The 21,580-nt window shown below is 41.7% G+C and overlaps 1 protein-coding gene across 4 annotated transcripts in view; it reads right to left on the minus strand.

Moving 5' to 3' along the window:
* Nucleotides 1–18,534, minus strand: part of Rtn3 (reticulon 3) — a 58,164-nt gene extending 39,630 nt beyond the window's left edge. For 2 of the 4 annotated variants that reach the window (XM_075973390.1, XM_075973389.1), the window contains exon 1: nt 18,127–18,450. In XM_075973390.1, the coding sequence (XP_075829505.1) occupies nt 18,127–18,268 (142 nt within the window). In that variant the 5' untranslated portion in view covers nt 18,269–18,450. Of the gene's footprint in view, nt 1–18,126 lie in introns of all 4 variants that reach the window. The other 2 variants (XM_075973393.1, XM_075973391.1) reach the window with 2 other exon arrangements.
* Between the last annotated feature and the right edge of the window lie 3,046 nt (nt 18,535–21,580).

Raw genomic sequence — 21,580 nt, forward strand, 5'->3', positions numbered from 1 at the left:
GGAAAATCCTTACTATCTTGTTTATTTTTCCCAGATGGATTCATTTCCACATGTAATCACTGTTAATATTAAATCTATCAACAGATCAGCTGAAATCTAAAACAGCAGGTGTGGTGGCACACACCTATAATCCAAGAATTCAGAAGGCTGAGGGAGGAGATTGCGGCTTTTTTTTTTTTTTTTGGTTTTTCAAGATTGTGGCTTTAAGGACAGCCTGGGTTACACAGTAAGACCAGGTCTTTTTCTTTTTTTCCATTTATTTATTTATTTGTTTGTTTGTTTGTTTATTTATTACATATACTACATTATGTCTCCACGTATGCCTGTAGGCCAGAAGAGGGCGCCAGATCTCATTACAAATGGCTGTGAGCCACCATGTGGGTGCTGGGAATTGAACTCAGGACCTCTGGAAGAGCAGCCACTGCTCTGAACCACTGAGCCATCCCTCCAGCCCCAAGACCCGGTCTTAAAGAATAAACAAACAAAATAAATGTATCTGACAAATCTGGTTGGGGAGGGCTCCTTTAAGTAAAACCATAAAACCAATGCCAAAATAATCAAGTAAAGACATACATACATACATAAGCAAGCAAGTCCTATGAACCTGCCAGCTGTCTAGCCTGTTCATTTCTACTTATACCCCAACACAGTCTAAAATTCCACCCTGCCAATCTGTATGCATAGTGTCTGTTCTGATAGAGAACAGAGATAAGCAGCAGTTTACAACAATATTGTATAAGGTTTCTAACTTATAAAATATAAAACTACATGATATTCCTACTCATATCTACCCTGCAGGGAAGTGAACTCTAGAATGGTGATCTTAATCCTCCAATATAAGTGGAATAACTTTTCTGTAAGTAGCCAGTCTAAGTCTAATACAGTAGTTAGTCCAATATAGCAAGAGCCATCAAATTTGAGTAGTGTGAGTTGTTGGAATGCAGCAGAGACAGCCACTGGAATAAAGATCACCTCAGAAGAGACTTTGCTGTCTTCCTAAGTGACAAGGGTCAGGGGAGGGGGTGGGAGAGTAGGGGTAGGGTGGGGGCAGGTATTCTGGAGGGAAAGAATTGGGCAGATTCCAAGTGCCTTTACATGTCTAAATGATACACTTTGTACAGTGAGAATCACTAAAGGGTGTGACACTATTATATATAAGTGTTTTGCAGGGAGACTGTTTTGTTTGGAGACAAGGTCTCACTATGCATCCTCTGAGAGTACTGGGTTCACAATCATGTGCACTTACCCACCCAGCTTTCACCTATGTTTTAAAAAAACCTCAGATCGCCGGGCGGTGGTGGCGCACGCCTTTAATCCCAGCACTCGGGAGGCAGAGGCAGGCGGATGTCTGTGAGTTCGAGACCAGCCTGGTCTACAAGAGCTAGTTCCAGGACAGGCTCCAAAACCACAGAGAAACCCTGTCTCGAAAAAAAAACCAAAAAAAAAAAAAAAAAAAAAACAAAACTCAGATCTGTGGTGGTGCAGCCTTTAATCCCAGCATTCAGGCAGGACCAGCCTGGTCTACAAAGCGAGTTCCAGGACAGCCAGGGCTATACAGAGTAACGCTGGCTCCGGTGGAGGGGGGAGGAGAGGTGGGGAGGATACAGACACTCAGCTCTACAGTAAATTTGAAAACTCCTGCATAAAATCAGGCATAATAGGCTGAAAAGATGGCTCAGTAGTTAAGAGCAGTGGCTGCTCTTCTCCCAGAGTTCAATTCTCAGCACCCATATGGTGGCTCACAACCATTTGTAATGGGATCTGATTTCCTCTTCTGGCGTGTGTGAAGACAGAGCACTCATATACATAAAATACATAAGTAGTCAGACAGTGGTGACGCATACCTTTAATTCCAGCACTTGGAAGACAAGAGGAAGGCAGATCTCTGTGAGTTCAAGGCCAGCCTGGTTTAAAGAGCAAGTTCTAGGGTAAGATACACAGAGAAACCCTGTCTAACAACAACGAAAAATAGAAGTTAGGCATGATGGTACACATTTATAATCCAAGTACAAAAGAGGAAAAAAAACCACAACACCTTGGCAAAACTGAATGTAGACAACTTGTAATCTTCTGGTTGGATGCTAGAAACTAGAGAAATTATAGTCAAAGATAACTGAGGAAAGTGGGAGTGGTGGTGGTACACACTTGCAATGCTGATACTTGGAGAGACAGGAGGATCACTCTAAGTTTGAGGCCACTCAGGGTGACACAGTGTGACCCTGTCTAAAAGGAAAGGGGAAAGGAAGGAAAAAGAAAACTGAAGGCTCAATGTCATTAGTGAACACAAGGGATAGCTTATAGTACTTATTCTTTATTCTATATTCTGTCTCTTTCAAGGTTTAAAAGAGGATCGTACTGCGCATCTCAGATTAGTCTGGAACTTGATGCAGTTTGGAAATCAGTATGTAATCAAGGCTAGATTCAAATTGGTGATCTTCCTGCCTCAGACTCTCAAGTGTTGGGATTACAGGCATGTGTCACGACCACTGGCTTATATGGTGCCAGAGCTGAACAGACAGGACTCTGCATCCTAGCCAAGCATTTTACCAACTGAGCTATGTCCCCAGACGCAATGCCCTCTTCAAGAGCCAAGAACACATGCAGGATACCACATTTTGTCATCACCACTCCTTTAACTTGCAGAAGATGACAGCTTTTCAGACTTTTCTGCTTTATGATCTTGAAAAAGTGTGTGTGATGTTGGTTTGTATATGCAAGTTCAAGACACACATGCCCTTATGCAAGCATGTGGGGACCAGAAGCAGGCATCACATACCTTCCTCTGTTATTCTCCACTATTCTTTCCCCTCACTAAGCCTGGGGCTTGCTATTTTGGCTACACTGATTGGCCATTGAACTACAGGACCTGCTTGTCGCTAAAGCTCCCTCCCCCTGTGCGGGAACTACAAACACGAGCACCACACCTAGCTTTTACATGAGTGCTGGGGATCTGTACTCACTGAGTCATCTCGCCAATCCCTGATCTTGAGAATTTTCAGGAATACCAATCAAGATATTTTGCAGAGCATTTTCCAATTTGGGTCTGACATATTTTTGTTCTGGTCAGACTTGAATGATGGAGTTAGAGTAAGAATGCCACTGAGATAAAGGGCCATCATAACATTTGAAGGAATAGTACCAGTGTAATTTGCTAGTAGAGATGAAAGCCTAACTCAGACTGAAAAATTTCTCCAGGACAGTTCTGTTTCCCATCCAAGTCACTAGCTTGGAAGTGTGGATGTTAAGAGGACAACTTGCAGGAGGCAGTTCTGTTTTCACTACATGGGTTCTGGGGACCTAACTAGGACCCTGGATTTGGCAGTAAGTTCCTTTATCAGCAGTTTTTAACCTTCAACTTGAGATCCCTTTGGGAGATGAAAAACCCTATCACAAGGGTCCTCTAACACCATCAGAAAACAGATATTTACATTATGATTCGTAAAAGTAGCAAAATTACAGTTATGAGGTAGCAAAGAAAACAATTTTACGTTTGGAGTCAGTACAACATGCGGAACAGTGTGTTAAAGGGTCGCAGTATAAGGAAGGATGAGAACCACTGAGCTAAGCCATTTCACCAATCCATTTTTTTTAACACTGTATTTATTACTTTTCAGGTGTGGTGGGGCATTCATTTAATCCCAGCATTCAGGAGGTAGAAAAAGGTGGAACTCTTGAGTTCAAGGCCAGCCTGGTCTTCAAAGAGTTTTAAGAGAATGAGGGCTAGACAGAAAGACCCTGTCTCAAAAACAAAAAACTTCCCTGACAAAAGTATGCATGTGCAAAGTTTTATGTATGTGGGTTTGTATGTGCCAGGCACCTAAGTTAGTTCCTTTCTTCTTCTATGTGGGTCCCTGCTGTAGGAACTCCTTTAGCCAGTAGCCTTTAAGATACCAGCCCACTTGGGTATGGCCTCTTATACTATAAATGCCAACACAAAGAGGGCACGATCTCTCTCTCTCTCCCTGCTTCTGGATTCGGTTCCTGTTCCCTGTTCATGCAAAGGACTATGATCTGTGAGTCTACCCCTAAATAAATAATCCAAATAAATAAATAAATAATTCAAAAGAAAAAAATGTGTGGTTTCAAAATAGCGGTTTCCTGGGCTGTGCTGCCAGCACGAACTCTGGTTCTTTCAGGATGCCAAGCACTTGAATAGGGTCTGTGAGCAGCATGCTGCAAGTTACTTGGTGGCAGAACGGACCAACTGGTTACCAGAGCTGAGGTGGTGAAAGCGTGGCTCCCACCCTGCAGTCTCAGGCAGTGAACAGACCTCTGCCATGTGTGGTCGGAGCCAAAAGGAAAAGCAGCCTTAGTCCTAGCCATGCTGCTTTGCATTTTAAGAAGCAGTCCTGGTCAGAAAAGGATTACAGATAAGCAATAAAGACAGACTCAGATTAAAAAAACAAACAAAACAAAAACCCCTAAATGGGTCACACTGTTGGATAAGTATGTAGGCTTGGGAGAGAGAAGAAAAAGAGTATAGAGAGTTATAAAAAGAAGTAAATGGTTTTTTAAAAAAATAAAATAAAGTCTTTAAAAAGACAAAGTAAACTTGTAAAAAAAAAGTAATAGAGTAAGAAAATAAGCCATGTAAAGATGGAATATACACAGAGTCTGGATTATCTATACTATTGTTTTCTTTAAATTTTTGTGATTGCAGAGAGACATTTGATTCTGGGAACTGTTAAGCCAAACCAATATATATATACTTTAAAGTACCAAGACACCCGAAAGGTCACCGTGAACACCCCAAATTACTTCACCCAACAAAAAGCAGGAAGCAGTCTGGAGAGAACTAGGCCCAAATTCCCAAATATTGTTTATAAATGTTTGTTTTCAGTTAAAGGGGGATGAATACTTTGCATTGGTGTGGATCTTGGTCTATTGATACAAATTTTAGGTCAATTTTGCTATATGTATATTTCTGCTCCTGATTAAAGTATGTTTGTACAGTTCATTTAAAAATGTAGTGTAATTAAGAAATACAGGTTAACAGATAGTCATCTATAATAGTCAAGCTTGTAGTCATGTTAGTTAGGTTTTCTAGATATATAGAGATTATTTCAGTTAGATGTTCTTCAAATCTTTCAGAGACCTTCAGAATATGGCATTTAAAACGTTTTAAGAGCTTAAGACTTTTTATGGTAATGAGACACATCTGCTCCTGGCATCATCAATCCACTTCAAGAGGATGATGGGCATCAAAGAGGCTCCTTATGTTAGCCATTTGGGAAAGAAACTGGTCTTGCCTGAACTGCTTGACTGGACTTGCAGGACTCACAGAAAAATGACTGCCTAAAGAAGGTGAGACAGTCCTTCCGAGTTCCTGCTTCATAAGAGAATCTGCCAGACATTCTGCAGGACACAGAAGAAAGTGATTGACAAACTGTCAATATAGGCAGAACTGTCTTTGAAATTTCCTGCTTTATGAAAAAGTCTGTTGGATACTCTGGGCCAGTAGGCTGAAGATGGGTACCCCAATCATACATAAGAACTTTGGGTGACTGTCCAAGCAGTGAGATGTCTCTGTCAATTCTAGAATTTTGGAAGTCGCTTACAATGCACTTCTTGTTTACTTAGGTAATGTTATATCTTTCTGAACTTTTTTTTTGTTTTTTGTTTTTTGTTTTTCGAGACAGGCTTTCTCTGTAGCTTTGGAGCCTGTCCTGGAACTAGCTCTTGTAGACCAGGCTGGCCTCGAACTCACAGAGATCTTCCTGCCTTTGCCTCCCGAGTACTGGGATTAAAGGCATACACCACTACCGCCCAGCCTCTGAAGTCTTTGATGGAGTTGAAGAATAGTTGTAATTATAGTTTTCCTTAGTTATGATAAAAGATAAAGTAGATATATATGTTATAACTATATTTTTTGCTTGATAACTGTTTTGTTATATATAATCTTGCTATGTTAAAGTTAAAACCCTCCTTTTTATTTAGACAGAAAAGGGGAAGTGATGTATGCTGTGAATATGTTTTATTGCCACTGGTTAATAAAGAAGCTGCTTTCAGCCTGGCTTTACTTTAACAGAGTAAAGCCAGGCTGAAAGAGATATATATATATAGAGAGAGAAGGCGGAGTCAATGAGAAGCCAAGTAGCCACCACCAGAGACAGACGCCTCTGCTGAAGCCCGCTGAAACTTTGGCAGTAGGCCATGACCTCATGGTGGGTGATGCACAGATTAATAGAGATGGGTTAGTTTAGGATATAAGAGCTAGCTAGAAATATGCTTAAGCTACTGGCCAAACAGTATTGCAAATAATATGGCTTCTGAGTGAATATTTCAGGTCTGGGTTGCTTGGAACAAATGAGTGGTCTCTGCCAACAGTTAGTTCCCAGGTATGGAACTCAGGTCATCAGGCTTTGTGGCAAGCACTGTTACTATCTATCTTGCTGCCCATAAAGTGGCAGGATGATATTTTTCTTTATTATCTATAACTAACATTAACTATTGTATTTTTTTTTGTTTGCATTGTTTTTTTGAAACAGGGTTTTCTCTGTGTAGATCTGGCTGTCCTGGAACTTGCTCTATAGACCAGGCTGGTATCATACTCAGACAGAGATCCATCTGCCTATGCCTCCCTAAAAGTGTGTGCCACCACAGCTGGCCCTTAACTATTGGGGAAAAAAAGGTCAATTGGTGGTATGTTTTAGTTCTTTAGAACCAATAAACACAAATATAATACTCAAATAAATGTATTATTTGTTAGTAGATATAAATGGTAAGCTGACAGAAGCAATTAGGGTGAAGATAGTCTTACTAGACTTGCTTGCATATGTTATGCAAGACCATTGAATCAACTGTTGATATAAAAAAAAAAACCCACCCAAATACAAAATAAAAACAAAAAGCAAAACAAAGAAAAGAAGGAAGGGGAAGAAAAAAACAGATAAGAAAAAAGAAAATGATGTATTTTTCCAAATTCTGAAGGCTGGAGTATCAAAGATGAAAGCTCAGGAAGGGTAGATTCAGTCATTATCTGGTAATTCTCCCCGTTCCACAGAGAGAAATTTTCGGATATGTTCTCACATGGTAGAAGGTGTACACAAGCTCTCTGGATCTTCACTGTGAAACTACTAATCCCAACTATATGGCTTCAAGACCTCCCAAAGGCTACCTTAGAGGTTATGTTTCAGCAGGTGAATTTGGGATAGTAGAGAGGCACATGCCATGATCTACTACACTGAAGGAAGAACATTATAGGCAGAGTCAACAGCAAATATTCCAAGACAGGTAAGTATTTCCTAAGAGTAAGGAAGCCAATGTAGCTGAAATAGTGCAGTGAAGACTTTGGCACTGATTCTAAATATGACATGAAGTCACTCAAGCACTTTTTCCAGGAATTACATGATCCAACTGAATATTTTTACAGGTTTATACTAGCTGACATAGGAGAAAAGAACATCAGGAAGAAACTAGTTAGCCAAGTGTAACGAGTTTGCTTATAGCAGCCTTGATCAGGTTAGTATCTGATGAGGTTGAGAGAATTGGTCAGATTCTGGATATATTCTGAAAGTAAACTCAACGCTGATGAAAAATGAAACAAAAAAGAATGGCTACATTTTTTTAAAACTTAGGTAAAGGAAGAACAGGGTTGAAGAACCACTTATTGAGATAGAGAAGACAGTGAAAAGAACATCATAAAGGAAGGATCAGGAATTCAGCTTAAGACACAAGTAAGTTTGGAATGTCTATTAGACATGAAGACTGAAGATAAAGATTTGAGAGACATCAATTAATAGGTGGTATGTTAAACCATAAGATGGGCTAGCATAAACAGAAAAGTTCTGTGAAGTGAAACTAGAGCATCTGTTTGTAAGTGGGGAAGATAAAAGAAAAGTTAAGGAGACTGGAGAGGTAGCTTGGGAGTGAGAGCACCAGGGTAAGTTCCTAGTTCCCACACAGCATCTCACAACTGTTTCTAACTCCAGTTCCAGGGGATCTGATGCCCTCTTTTGATTTCTGAAGGCAGTAGACATGCATGTAATATACAGACAGACGTACATGCAGGTAAAACATCCATGCAAACAAAAAATACTTGTTTTTTGAGATAGGGTCTCTCTATTATGTACTTCTAACTGGAACTCACTATGTAGACCTGGTTGGCCTCAAACTCAGAGTCCACCTGCCTCTGACGCCGAGTGCTGGGATTGAAGTCATGTGCCAGCATAAAATATTTTTAATTAAAAAATAAAAAAATTAAAGCTGGGCATGGTGGCACATACCTTTAATCCTAGCACTCAGGAGTCAGAGGCAGGCAGATCTCTCATTATGAGGCCAGTCTGTTCTACATAATGAGACCTTGTCTTTAAAGAAAAGTGAGTTTTACCAGAGTGTGGTAGTGCACATGCCTGTAATCCTAGCAATTAGGAGGATCAGGAGTTCAAGACTAGCTTTTAGATGGGAAGCTAGCGTGAGCTAAGAGACCCTGTGTCTCAACCATGCTAAAACCAAAGTTATATCTCACAAACTACATAAACATAAATTATAACTATATAAATCAGTGAAAGCATGTAGAGCTCAATAAATATCATGGAAAAAATAAAAATAAAAAACAACTGAATCTAAAAAAAAAAAATCAGTGAGAGCATCTGTGGTGTTCTGGAAAACAAACCAAAACCATGTCAAGAAGAGAGTGACTAATTATGCTCCTGAGAGGGCATAAAGAAGGATGACTCAGAGTGACCACTGGATTCCACAATGTGGAAAATGACCATTTACCTTGACCAGAAATCAGTGAAGGGGGTAAAAACAAAATCACCTGGCTTGGGAACTATGTGACCCAAACTAAGATTTTCAATTTTAACTGATCCTGAATGTAAGAGGTGACTGAATTACTTTTAGCACAAGTTTCTTCTAATCCTAAACAGAAGCAGTGAATATGTCTATGGGAATGAGAACTGGGCCTTAAATTCCTTGACTCTGCCCTGTGTACCAGCTTCACTATAACTAACCTTTGGATACATGGTTTAATTTCTCTGGGTCTGTGTCCCAACTTGGTGTGTGTGTTACCTGACTCACAAATAAACATAATACAAGCTTTTCTTCTATGGATATAGCCTTCAAATAGATAGCCTATGTTGCATATCTATCTTCCTATCTCCCAGAAATCCTTACAAAGAGCCATAATATGCTCAGCTATTGAATTGTTACACAAGGGCATGTCTTAAACCCTAAGGCAACAGGCAAATGTTAAGGTATCAGAAATATTAGCCAGCCATTATTGGCATATACCTGTAATCCCAGCTGCTGGAGGCAGAGGCTGGAGGATTGAATCTGAGGACAGCTTGAGCTACAAATGAGTTCAGGAACAGCCTGAGCAACTTGGTGAGACTCTGACTAAAAATAAGATCTACAAAGAGAGCTTAGTGGCAGTATTCTTGTCTAGTACTCACTGAGCCCTAGATCCAATATCCAGTTGGGCAAAGATCCCTGTTATCAATTATTTCTACCTTAAATGTAAATAAAAAGCAATGCTCACTGTTGAAATACTTTGACATAACAGGACCAAAAGAGTTCTGTATTAATTTTGCTTAAGAAGTTTTACAGAATACCCTTCCATATATCATACTGAAGGGCAAACTGCCAATGAGGAATATGCCAAGTGCCTACATGTACCCCTCCTGGTTATGACAGGAAGATGTGTTTACAGGAAGTAGTAAGTCAGTTAGTTTAAGGAAAGAGGTAAGGAGGCCAGGTGATGGTGGTGCACACCTTTAATCCCAGCACTTGGGAGGCAGGTAGATATCTAGGAGTTTGAAGCCAGGCTGGTCTACATAGAGTTCAGGACAGCCAGGGGATACACAGTGATATCCTGTCTCCAACAGCAACAGAAGTTCTCTCTGGAGCTTCAACAGAAGAGTCATATACCTTCCATAAGTCACAGATACACAGTAAAAAGGATTTCCACGATATAATCAGGAATAATAGTGTTATAGCTTAAACTGAGTTAGCATGTTCATAGCTTCCAAAACATTTGCAACAACACATAATCTAAAACAACTAGAATTATACTCAATAATTATTAGAAATGAACTAGAATAAACGGCAACACCTTTTCTTTCTTGTTTTTTTTTTAAAGATTTATTTATTTATTATGTATACAATATTTTTTCCATGTATGTATGCCAGAAGAGGGCACCAGATCTCATTATAGATGGCTGTGAGATACCATGTGGTTGCTGGGAATTGAACTCAGGACCTCTGGAAGAGCAGTCAGTGCTCTTAACCTTTGAGCCATCTCTCCAGCCTTTTTTTGTTTTTTTTTCAAGATGGTTTCTCTGTATCCTTTTGGAGACTGTCCTGGAACTTGCTCTGTCTCTCAGGCTGGCCTCAAACTTACAGAGATTCTCCTGCCTCTGCTTTCCCAGTGCTGGGATTCAAGGCCACCACCGCCCAGCTCTTTCTCTTCTTGAAGTAGGATCTCAGTATGTAGCCCTGGCTGGCCTGGAACTCACATAAGTCTACATATCTTTGTCCCCAAGAGCTGGGATTAAATATGTGTGGCATCATACCTGGCCAGAAAGTTATGAAAAAAAATAATTTCTTTTTAATTTTTTGCAGTACTGGGATCTGAACCCACAGCTTAGCAGGTGAACACTTTATCAATTATGTTTTTCAAAAGTCTGTAAAGTTTAGAAGGCTAAGCACAAACACACTAGGTATACATGATTACTATACACATAGTCACTAACATAAAACTTATTTGGAACCAATGTAATTTTGGCAAGAACTAGGAAATGATCAGTTTTAAGACTATAACTACTTTAAAGAGAAGTGCCTTTCAACAGAAATAATGCTTGGCTCAAACAAAACTGATAAACTTAACTTTCTCTTTTCCATGTCACTAATTCCTTCATTACCAAACTTCACTTAACAAATGCTTGCAACACTCACCCGAGTAGAACAGGTGACTGGCATATCATGAGGAACAATTTCCTCACAGCCAAATTCAACAAATCAACACACCATTCCTGCTATGGTTTTTAGTCTATCTCTAAAATACTAAAAAGCAATAAGGGTTCAATACAAAAGCAGTGCGAACAATAAATGAACAACAAAAATAACAAAATAAAGAGACTGAAACTCTACCATAAACCTTGTAAATAACTACCTGGAGATTTCCAGTTAGAGTTAAGGTGCATCCATTAAAGTTATGTAGACAAGTGCTTTTATGAACTGAGTAATTAAATTACTTATGAATTTAGCCTCAATAGAAAACAGCATTCAAAGAAAAATTTTCTTTTCCAGGAATAATAATAATAAAAAGTCAGTGGGTGTTTGTATACTATTCTGACATGACCATTCTTGCTATCTCTTACATATGTCTGCTGTGACAACCATCTATAAGGTATCCAAACTATATTTACTATGGCCAGAATGCTACAGAAAATATTTAAGCATACTGATATTATGCCACCACTTAAGAAACAAGTTTTTTTTTTTAATTACAACACCGTTTGGCCGATGGCTTAGGTGTATTGCCAGCTAGCTCTTATATCTTAAATTAACCCATTTCTATTATTTTATGATTTAACGAGGCTTGTGGTTTCTTTCATCCTCTATCTCTGTTTGGATTTCCCGCCTTGCTATATTCTGCCCTGTCATAGGACAAAGTGGCTTCTTTATTAACCAATGGTAATAAAACATATTCACAGCATACAGGAGAATCCCACATCATTTACCCTTTTCTGTCTAAATAAAAAGAAAGGTTCTAACTTTTTTTTGTTCTTTTTCTTTCTTTTCTTCAAGATAGGGTTTCTCTGTAGCTTTTGGAGTTTGTCCTGGGACTCACTTTATAGACTAGGCTGGCCTGGAACTCATGGAGATCCTCCTGTCTCTACCTCCTCAGTGCTGGGATTAAAGGCATGCTCTATCACTGCCCTGTGGAAGGTTTTAACTTTAACACAGTAAAATTACATATAACAAAACAGGTATCAAGCAAGAATTACAATTACAATATTTGAGATATGGTCTCTCTACGTTGCTTTGGCAGGCTGGGAAATGTAGATCAGGTTAACTTTGAATGCACACAGAATTGTCTGTCTCTGCCTTGTAAGTGTTGGGATTAAAGACAAATGCAGCCACCATGCCTAGCTGCTAAATGGTTGGAGAGAGGGCTGGAGAGATGGCTCAGCAGTTAAGAACACAGAATGTCTTTGAGGACTATAGTTAAGTTCCCAGTACTCACACTGGGTGGTTCACGACCACCTATAATTCTAGTTCTAGGGGACTTTGACACATCTGGCCTCTAGGGGAACCTATACTTGTATATACATACCTATACACAAACACATAATTAAAATTAAAAAATAAATATTTACAAAAGTGGCTGGATCACTTGGAAGTATGAGGCAGGTGGATCTCTGTGACTTGGAGGAGAGTTCAGGGGCTATTCCACAGAGAAATCCTGAATTGGAAAACCAAAAAGAAGGGGGGCAAGGAATATATAGCTCCTTGGTGGACTTTGTGTCTAGCACAGGCCAGCTCCTGCACTCACACCTCAGTACCATCGGAAAACAGTAATTTTCTTTTATTGTTCAGGATGATTGGGATTTTTTTCACTTGTAATTCAACTACTATTCTATGTGCAGATAAGTTATAACTTACAGATGCATCAAGTATTAGATATTGTTAATAAAAGTCATGTTTCAAGTGGTTTGATTTTAAAGATACACAGCAAAAACATCTAGCTCACACTGCTGATTTCCACTGTAGGCCTTCACACCAGTCACTACTATTTGCTAACATTCTCTCTAGGCAAAGCCCTTTCTTTCTGTGTGCCTCATTTTTACACCAACTATTATCATCATTTTAATGATGTAGAAACTAAGACACAGGATTTGAACAAGAACAATAGTTATTAAGAGATAACCCAGACTGGCTGGGCGGTGGTGGTGCACACCTTTAATCCCAGCACTCCCAGGCAGAGGCAGGTGGATCTCTGTGAGTTCGAGGTCAGCCTGGTCTACAAGAGCTAGCTCCAGGACAGGTTCCAAAGCCACAGAGAAACCCTGTCTCGAATCCCCCTTCCCCCCCAAAAAAAGATATAACTCAGACTGGAGAGATGACTCAGTGGTTAAGAACACCGGCTGCTCTTCCAGAGGACCTGGGTTCAATTCTCAGTACCCACATGGCGGCTCACAACTGTCTCTCTAACTCCAGTTCCAAGGGATCTGATACCCTCACTCAGACAAAACACCTAAGCACATGAAATAAAATTAAGTAAGTGAAAAAAACTCTTAAACCCAAGGTGTAGGACACCTTTGGAGGCAGAGGTAGGTGGATCTCTGTGAATTCGAAGCCAGAGAGAGCTGCAGGACAGTCAGAGCTGTTACACAGAGAAACCATCTCAAAAAATAAATAAATAAAAAACAAACAAACAAAAAACCCCAAAACCAGCCAGCGCTCATGCTTTTAATCCCAGCAATTGGGAGGCAAAGGCAGGTGGATTTCAGTGAGCTCAAGGCCAGTCAGGTCTACAAAGTGAGTTCAAGGACAGCCAGGGCTATACTGAGAAACCCTGTCTCAAAAAACCAAAAGGAAAAAAAGTTTCAAATAGTTAAAACAAAATATTTTTCAATTGCCCAAGCTATTATTTGAGCCAATTTCATAAAGTGAAATGTAGCTTTATTTTGACATTATAATTTTCAGAAAAGTAATTTCTAGCACACTGTGAAATTTTAATGTCATTAACTATTAAAAACATATTTTAAATTCAGGCACAGTGCTGGAGAGATGATTGGTATCGGTTAAGAGCACTGGATGCCCTTCCAGAGGACCTGAGTTCTAGTCCCAGCAAACACATGGTTTCATAATTGTTTGTAACTTCAATTGCAGATCATCAGCCACCATCTTCTGACCTCTAAGGAGGTGCACAGACATACATGCAAGCAAAACACCCATAAACATAAAATAAATTCTAACAATATAGGTATTGGGCAATTCTCACTCCAAAAAGAATGTTACATATTTCTGTCTCATTTACCTTAAATCTCCTTCAAAGGCAGAAATCTGGGAAGGCGTCCTGGCCCCTCCCCTTCCCTAAGAGTAGTATCACGAATTGCTGCTCTTCAGCACCTGCCACACTGGGCCAGAGTTACTCACTTCTACCTATAACCAGAGACCACTATTCCTAAACTTCATTACTGGACAGGTCAGCAAAGACAAAGATTTTTTCAGGATATTAAGCAACACTTACTCTTAACTAAAAACAACTTAAAAACTTAGTAAAGAGCATGAAATTCAAGATTCATAGCAATGTTTGCATGTTTTTTCCTACAACCACAGCAGAATTTTTAGGAGCCATTTTTAAAAAAGTTAAATTTTAGACTAACAAATTTCATCTTATTTCTCTGACAAACAGAAGTATGGAGGAAGGGGCTATAAAAAATGGTGACTTCACTGCAGTGTCTTTGGTTGAGACAGGGTCTCTTAGTATTGTCCACCAGGCTGATGAAACTCCTGTCTCAATATCAAAAATGAAAATGACAGGTACCATATTCAGGTTCACCAAGGTACTTCAAAAGACTTTGTTTTCTGTTGTTGCTTTTTTTGAGACAATGTCTCATTATGAAGTCTTGATTGGCTTGGAACTCTTTCTATATAGACCAGGCTGGCCTCTAATTTACAGAAATCTATCTGCCCCTACATCTTGAGTGATGGGACTGAAGATATATGTCACCACACCCAGCGTTTTAAAAAATGACTCTTCAGGTTAGAATACAAATGTATTTCACCGTGGCATGGTCATATGATTTTTTTTTTAAACGTAAAAAAAAATTATGTGAGGGAGTGAAGAGATGGCTCAGTGCTTAAGAGCAGTTAAGGGCAGCTCTTTCAGAGGACCTGGGTTCAATTCTAACGCCCACAAGGTGACTCACAATCATCTGTAAACTTAGTCCCAGGAAATCAGACGCCCCCTTCTGGCCTCTAGCCACTGCATGCAGTGGTGCACAGACATGCATGCAGGCACAAACCAGCCATACACATAAAACTCAAAAATAAAAATAAAGCTTTTAAAAAAAAAACCTTGTGTAAGGAAGGCAGAGTGTAGTGCTTAGGGAGGTCAGAACAACTGTGAGAATCAGTTTTCTCCTACCACGTGGGTCCAAGGGTTCTAATTTAGGGTGTTAACTTAATAGCAAGTGCCCTATCCACTGGTCTCTCACTAGGCCCCTAAGACAGCCTGTTATATTCTCAAGTAGTCACCTGAACAACAAGAATCTCGCGCTGGGCCGGGCTGTGGTGGCGCACGCCTTTAATCCCAGCACTCGGGAGCCAGAGGCAGGCGGATCTCTGTGAGTTCGAGACCAGCCTGGTCTACAAGAGCTAGTTCCAGAACAGGCTCCAAAACCACAGAGAAACCCTGTTTCGAAAAACCAAAAAAAAAAAAGAATCTCGCGCTGGGGTCACTGAAACTATCACTGCTCTCTGAATATCAGTAAATTGACAATGGGGAGGAGTTTATGATTGGACATTCATTTAGTGTCTATTTCAGGTGTTCCTTTCCAGCTTGTAAACCTGATTCATTCAACAGAAACTTATTGAGTACTTCTGTAGTTACAACAGCCAGACACTGTTTTAAGTGCCAGTGGTGGGCTAGGAGTGTGTCTCAGTGGTAAAGCGTGTGTTAGCAGAAGCACGGACCTAGGATCCATCTACAGTACCATAAAACAGACAAGGGGAAGAGAAAACCTCACTAAGTGTCAATAGTGACAAAATATCTACAACTGATGTCAAAAATAGCAATTCTATACTAAAATGAAGAAAAATGGGTAATATTGGGGGATTTATACTATTAGGAAAGTGCAGTATGCAAACCCAGCTACTCAGAATACCATTTCAAGATATGAATTTCACTGTTGACAAAAATGTCTCATTTTAGCATCTTTCCCACTATCATAATGAGGTATGTTGTAAACTGGGTGGTGGTGGCACACGTCTTCAATCCCAGCACTTGGGAGAATCTAAAGTTTCAGGACATTGAAGGCTACACAGAGAAACCCTGTCTTGAGAAACCAAAGAGAGGTATGTTAAAACAAGATAAAACAAATCAACAAAAAAAGCAAGATAGTTTGGCATAGTGGCTCATGCCTATTATCCCAGAATTTGAAATGCTCAGATAGAAAATTAGCCACAAGTTAAAGGCCTGCTGGGATATGAATGTTCCAGAAGGAGACTGAATCAAAAATACTCAGGGAAATGGCAATTATAAAATTATGACAATGTGACATGAGCAAAAGATATCAGAGACATAGGCTAACAGAAATACTGCATGCTAGTTTATTTGTATTGCTAATATACAATTCACTTGGTGGCAGTATATGCTTACATTTTTTTTCTGATGCACCAAGGGAGCTAATGCATTAAAAGAATAAAAATATTGATTCTTGCTAGGTGTGGTAGCATGCACCTATAGTCCCAGTGGAGGCTGAGGCAGAATCATCTTGCATTCAAAGCCAGCCTGAGCTTTGTCTTAAAAATCTTTTTTCACCATTTGATCATAGTCAGGACTAAAATTTTAATTCCCTGGCTGCTAGCTAGAATGATTCCTCAATACTTAAATTCTAATTTTGAGCATAAACGGTCAACTTCTAAAACCTAGATCTCTATCAGAAATTTGGAAATTGCGAATAGGAAGAGGCTAACCAAACAGTAAATAGTGATGCAATTAAAGCCAAGGGACCAAGTTGCTAAGTTTTAGAAAGCCACTGTTCATTTGGAAGTTAGCCCAGAACACAAAAATTTGGAGGAGAAATGCTGGTGGTTTAAATAGAACCAGGATTCCAAATATGCTGCCTCATTCCTTTATCTGCAGAAGCTTCCTCCCATACCATTTACCCAAATGGCTATAACCTCCCTGGAAGATCCGGCAGGGCAACAAAGCTCTCAGACAGGTGGAAAGTCAGTATTAGGAAATACAAGAGAAAATATTTAATGCTAAGATCAGGAACGTTGTGTTCATTAGAATGATCAACCCAAGAGTGCGCTGGAGATAACAAAGCATTTTTTAAAATCTCTCAAAATTCTTCCTTTGACAAATCGCATTTTTTTTTTCCGCCAAAGACTCAGTTCCTTTAAGAACCACCACCTGCCAGCGGGCATATTTTCCTCAAGAAGGCATCTGCACTGCAGATCTCTGCACGAGGGGTGTTTGCTTGGCAGCTCCCACCAGTAGGCAGACTCGTATACAATAGAAACTAAAGGAGGCCGGCAGCGTCCCTCCTCGTCTTTTCAGACAAGGGAAAAGGGGGTCCAAGCAGCCCAGGCTTTGTCTGAATTTTATCCTCTTTTTCCCTGCAGTAAACGTTCCCTTTTGTTATACTACTATCGAGAATAGGCCATCGAAAACATGAAATCAAAGCATGGTGATGGCTTGCATGACTGTGTTTATTATCTTCTAGAATACAGCAACTCATTGCGTGCCCCCACCCCCACGATGTGCCCGTGAAGAGCAGGCTGTGTTGCGAAGCAGCCAAGGATCCATCTTGGACTAGCCGCAGTTCCCTCCCAAATCTTCCTGTGCTATTCTCATCACGCCTCCTCTACCTCAGAGCCTCAGAAAAATCTGGCATTCAGTTTAGCCCAAAACGGTAATAGAACTTCTTGATCCTCCTGGCAAACAAAAACAATTTTTTTGGACCATCACCCAATGTAAGATTGTGTCAACACCTGTCTGCAAACCTGCAACGCCATCCCTTCCACCACCACTCCTCTCAAAATCCTAACAGCATTTATTTCTCCTACGACCCACCTGTCACAATCCTCTGAAGCTCGCTAATCCTCCACTAAGTCAGCCCCCCGCCCCCGCCCCGTTCCACCCGGGGCTCTCCGGCCTCCCGGACACGATCCATTCCCTTCACCCAGCCTTTATCCGTTCTCACCTGCGGGGAGCCAGCATCTACGCCCACTCTCTCTAGACCACCTCCCCACCCCCAACCTGGTTTCTTCACACCCCGTTATTTCCACACCGCGGCTCGGCCCTTCGCTCCCCTCCCCCTTAGCCTGTTCCTCAAACGCCCGCCTCGGGGCCGAAGCCGCCCGCGGCCCGGGTGGGTCGCCCGCCCCCGCCCGGAGACCCGGTCGCTCGCGCTCCCCAGGGACCGAGCTCCCCGCGCGCCTCACCCGCACACGAGGAGCCGCAGCTCTTCGCCCCCAGGGCGGGGCAGGCTCCGGGGCTCCCGCCGCTGCCGAGCGCGGACGGCTCGGCCCCAGAGGACGACGAGGAGATTGACGGGGACTGAGTGGCCGCCGACGACTCCGCCATGGCTGTACGAGCAAGGGCGGGAGAGTGGTGAAGAGAAACGTGGGGCGGGAGAGTGGGAGGGGACACAGGACGATCCAGCAGCTGGCTCTCCGAAGTACCGGGCGCAGGCTGTCCCGAAGACTGACTCCGACAGACTGACTGACTCAGCCGTGCTCCGCGGGGAGAGGTGTGCGAGCGCGCATGCGCACAAAGAGCCCGAGGACGCGCGAGCGGCGGCCTCGGAGGCGCGCAGCGACACAATGCGCAGGCGCAGGAACTGTCCCTCTGCGCTCCTGCAGGAAAGGACGCAGCGTGACAGGCCCCGCGGGTGGGGCGAGCCTCGGGAGAGGGGGGGGGGGAGGCTAGAAACCTGACGTAAGGGGCGTGGCTAAGCGCCAAAACCCTAAGACCGCTGCAGCCCTCGTTGCGGATTCACAGCCCCTGTCTCTTCCCGACCCTCTGGTTCTTTATGTGAAAGCTTTCTAGTTATCAGATTATGTTCCAACGATCGAGGTCCCTTTGTGCTTCCATAAGTTGCAAGTGATTTTTTTAATCATAAATTCTAGTTGATAGCTTTTGTCTGACGTGTACCCACCCACGTGTACCTGTGACTCCAAAGAAAAGTGAAAGCCACAATATACAGATCCCCTCCCCCATGTGCTATTTATCTGGTCATGTCGTAATATCGCCTCACCGAGGCAGACATGGCACAGTCCCACATTTGATAGGTGGAGAGAAATGCTAAACAGAATGAGAAACTATTACTCATTCCAATCACATTGCAATGCAGTCTCAGAATCAGCTTCATATTTTTATCTTGTTTTTCTTCCCAAAGAGGGTTTCAGGTTGCCTTTTTCTCTGAATAGGTTCTGAGGAAGAGAAGACATACTTTGGAAGGGAAAAAGGCTTCCGAGGAAAGGAAAACCAGGAGGTAACATCTTGTTTGTGACTGGGAGGGCATAAAATAAGATATTAAAAGTGAGGCACAGATACACATTACGGAATTTTATTCATGTCCTAAGATGAGCCCTTAAATAAAAACATATTTGAAACTGAGCATCAGTTTATATAGGATTTTGTTCATCTATCTTCTTCTGGGCTGACTTGGTAAATTCAAAGTCTCCCTATTCTAGCCAAATTTTTTTTTTTTGTTTTTCGAGACAGGGTTTCTCTGTGGTTTTGGAGCCTATCCTGGAACTAGCTCTTGTAGACCAGGCTGGTCTCGAACTCACAGAGATCCGCCTGCCTCTGCCTCCCAGCTGGGATTAAAGGCGTGTGCCACCACCGCCCAGCTCTAGTCAAAAATTTTTTTGAAAGTACATAATAATGATGAAAATCAAAGCTGTGGGATTTGATGTTGCTAAGCAACAATTGATGACCCAAAGTTCAATTGTAGGTTCAGCAAATCCTGTCAAGATGCAAACTCATGGAGGGGGAGTTAGGCATGCAGGCTGCTGCCAATGGGGAAAGCGATCTGACCAGTAGAAATCTAGAACAAGCTGTGGACCTCATCTGTCCTACACAGTATTTTAAGGTCAAATAAATCCCATACAGCATCCTGGTTGTTGCAATGCTCTGAAAACCACCCAGAATATTTCCCAAAATAACTGTGGAAAATATTTTACTCGGGCACTCAACAACATCAGTTAATAATGCAGCAAACTGCTGGGCAGTGGTGGCTTACTCCTTTAATCTGAGCAGTCTGGAGATAGAGGCAGGAGGATCTCTGAGTTTGAAGCCAGTCCCTAGTCTACAGAGAGAGTTCCAGGGCAGCCAGGACTACAGAAAAAAAGAAAAAAGAAAAGTAAAAGAAAATGTGTTCATAAGATACTGCTATAGGTAAGACTAGGGCATTTTCTTAACTAGTGATTGATGGGGGACCACTCATTGTGGGTGGGGCCATCCCTGCGTGGGAGGTCTTGAGTTCTATAAGAGCGCAGTCTGAGCAATATACGGGAGCAAGCCAATGAGCAGCATCTCTTCATAGTCTCTGTGTCAGTTCCTGCCACCAGGTTCCGGCCCTGCTGGAGTTTCTGTCCTGATGTCCTTCGATGGTAAACATTGATAAGGAAGTATAAGCAGAATAAACCCTTTTCTCCTCAACTTGCTTTTTGGTCATGGTGTTTTTTTCACAGCGATAGAAATCCTAAGACAAACTGGTACCAGTGTAGTGGGGTATTGCTGTGACAGCCCTGACCATATTTTTTGGGAGGACTGTTTAAGGACTTTGGAACTTTGGGCTAGAAAAGTCATTGAGTGTTGAGAGCTCAGTGGGCTCTTCTGAACGAGCTTGGGAGATAAGAATGTTGAAAGTACAGATGATGGAGGCCTGGCTTGTGAAGTGTCAGACAGAAGCAAAGACTTAACCAGGCTTTGTGTGGGAAGAATCTGTGGTGTCGAGTCAGCTGGAGTTGAAGAATTGTCTGTGGTTAACGAGAGACCAGAATCACTAAAATATAACTTTGGCTTCGCTGGAACAATGGGTCAAAGAAATCAGATGTGATTAAGCATATCACTGAGGTGAAGCCTTCTGGGAAGTGTTTCCTCAGGATCAGCACACAGAAAGCTGTGCTCCAGAAACAGCCAAGGTTTGTACCTCAGGCTGGCAGCTGATCTTGGTAGTATGAGTCACCCAGGTGGTACTGATTTTGAAGGCATGAAGGGGTCATGGTGAGCAGCTGAGGCTTGGCACTATGTGGAATGCTGGAGTCCCTGAAGAGAGAGAGCCCAGGAGAGGTTATTGGTGAAAGTTTATCTTAGTTTCCAGAGAAGATTCCAGCATTTTGGAGACGCCAGTACCGTGGGATAGCCACCAAGAACAGCAGCAGGTGTGGAGTGGAGCCAGCTGAGGCCGAGGAGACAATCTGGGTGCTGTAGAGGGCAGAGCTGCAGAAGTGAGCTGAGCCCTTTGAAGGAGCCCAGGAGATTGTGAGTGAGTCCCAGTCGTTGGATGTTGTTATTTACACTGTTGGAGTTTGGTTTTGCTTCGTTCAGATTGTAATTTGCCCTGGTTCTTCCCCTGATGAAGTATAAAAGTACTTATTTTTTTTATGTTACAGAAGCCCACATTTGTGGGCTTAACATTTGTGAATAGGAGACTTTGGAGTTTTACAGAGAATTTGGATTAAAAAAAAGACTGAATTTGTAAGGTTGTGGGATTTTTTTTAAGTTAGTAAAATGTTTTCTACTGTGATGTTTATTTCAATGTGTGACCTGGGGATAAACAAGAAAAGTTGTGACTTTACAGTGATTTATTTATGTGTCAGGTTGATAAGGGGTCAATTGTGCTGGATAGTTTTATGTCCTAAAATACCAGGTGTGGTGGTGATGTCT

Source organism: Microtus pennsylvanicus, chromosome 5 (assembly GCF_037038515.1).
Source record: "Microtus pennsylvanicus isolate mMicPen1 chromosome 5, mMicPen1.hap1, whole genome shotgun sequence".
Lineage (NCBI taxonomy): Eukaryota > Metazoa > Chordata > Mammalia > Rodentia > Cricetidae > Microtus > Microtus pennsylvanicus.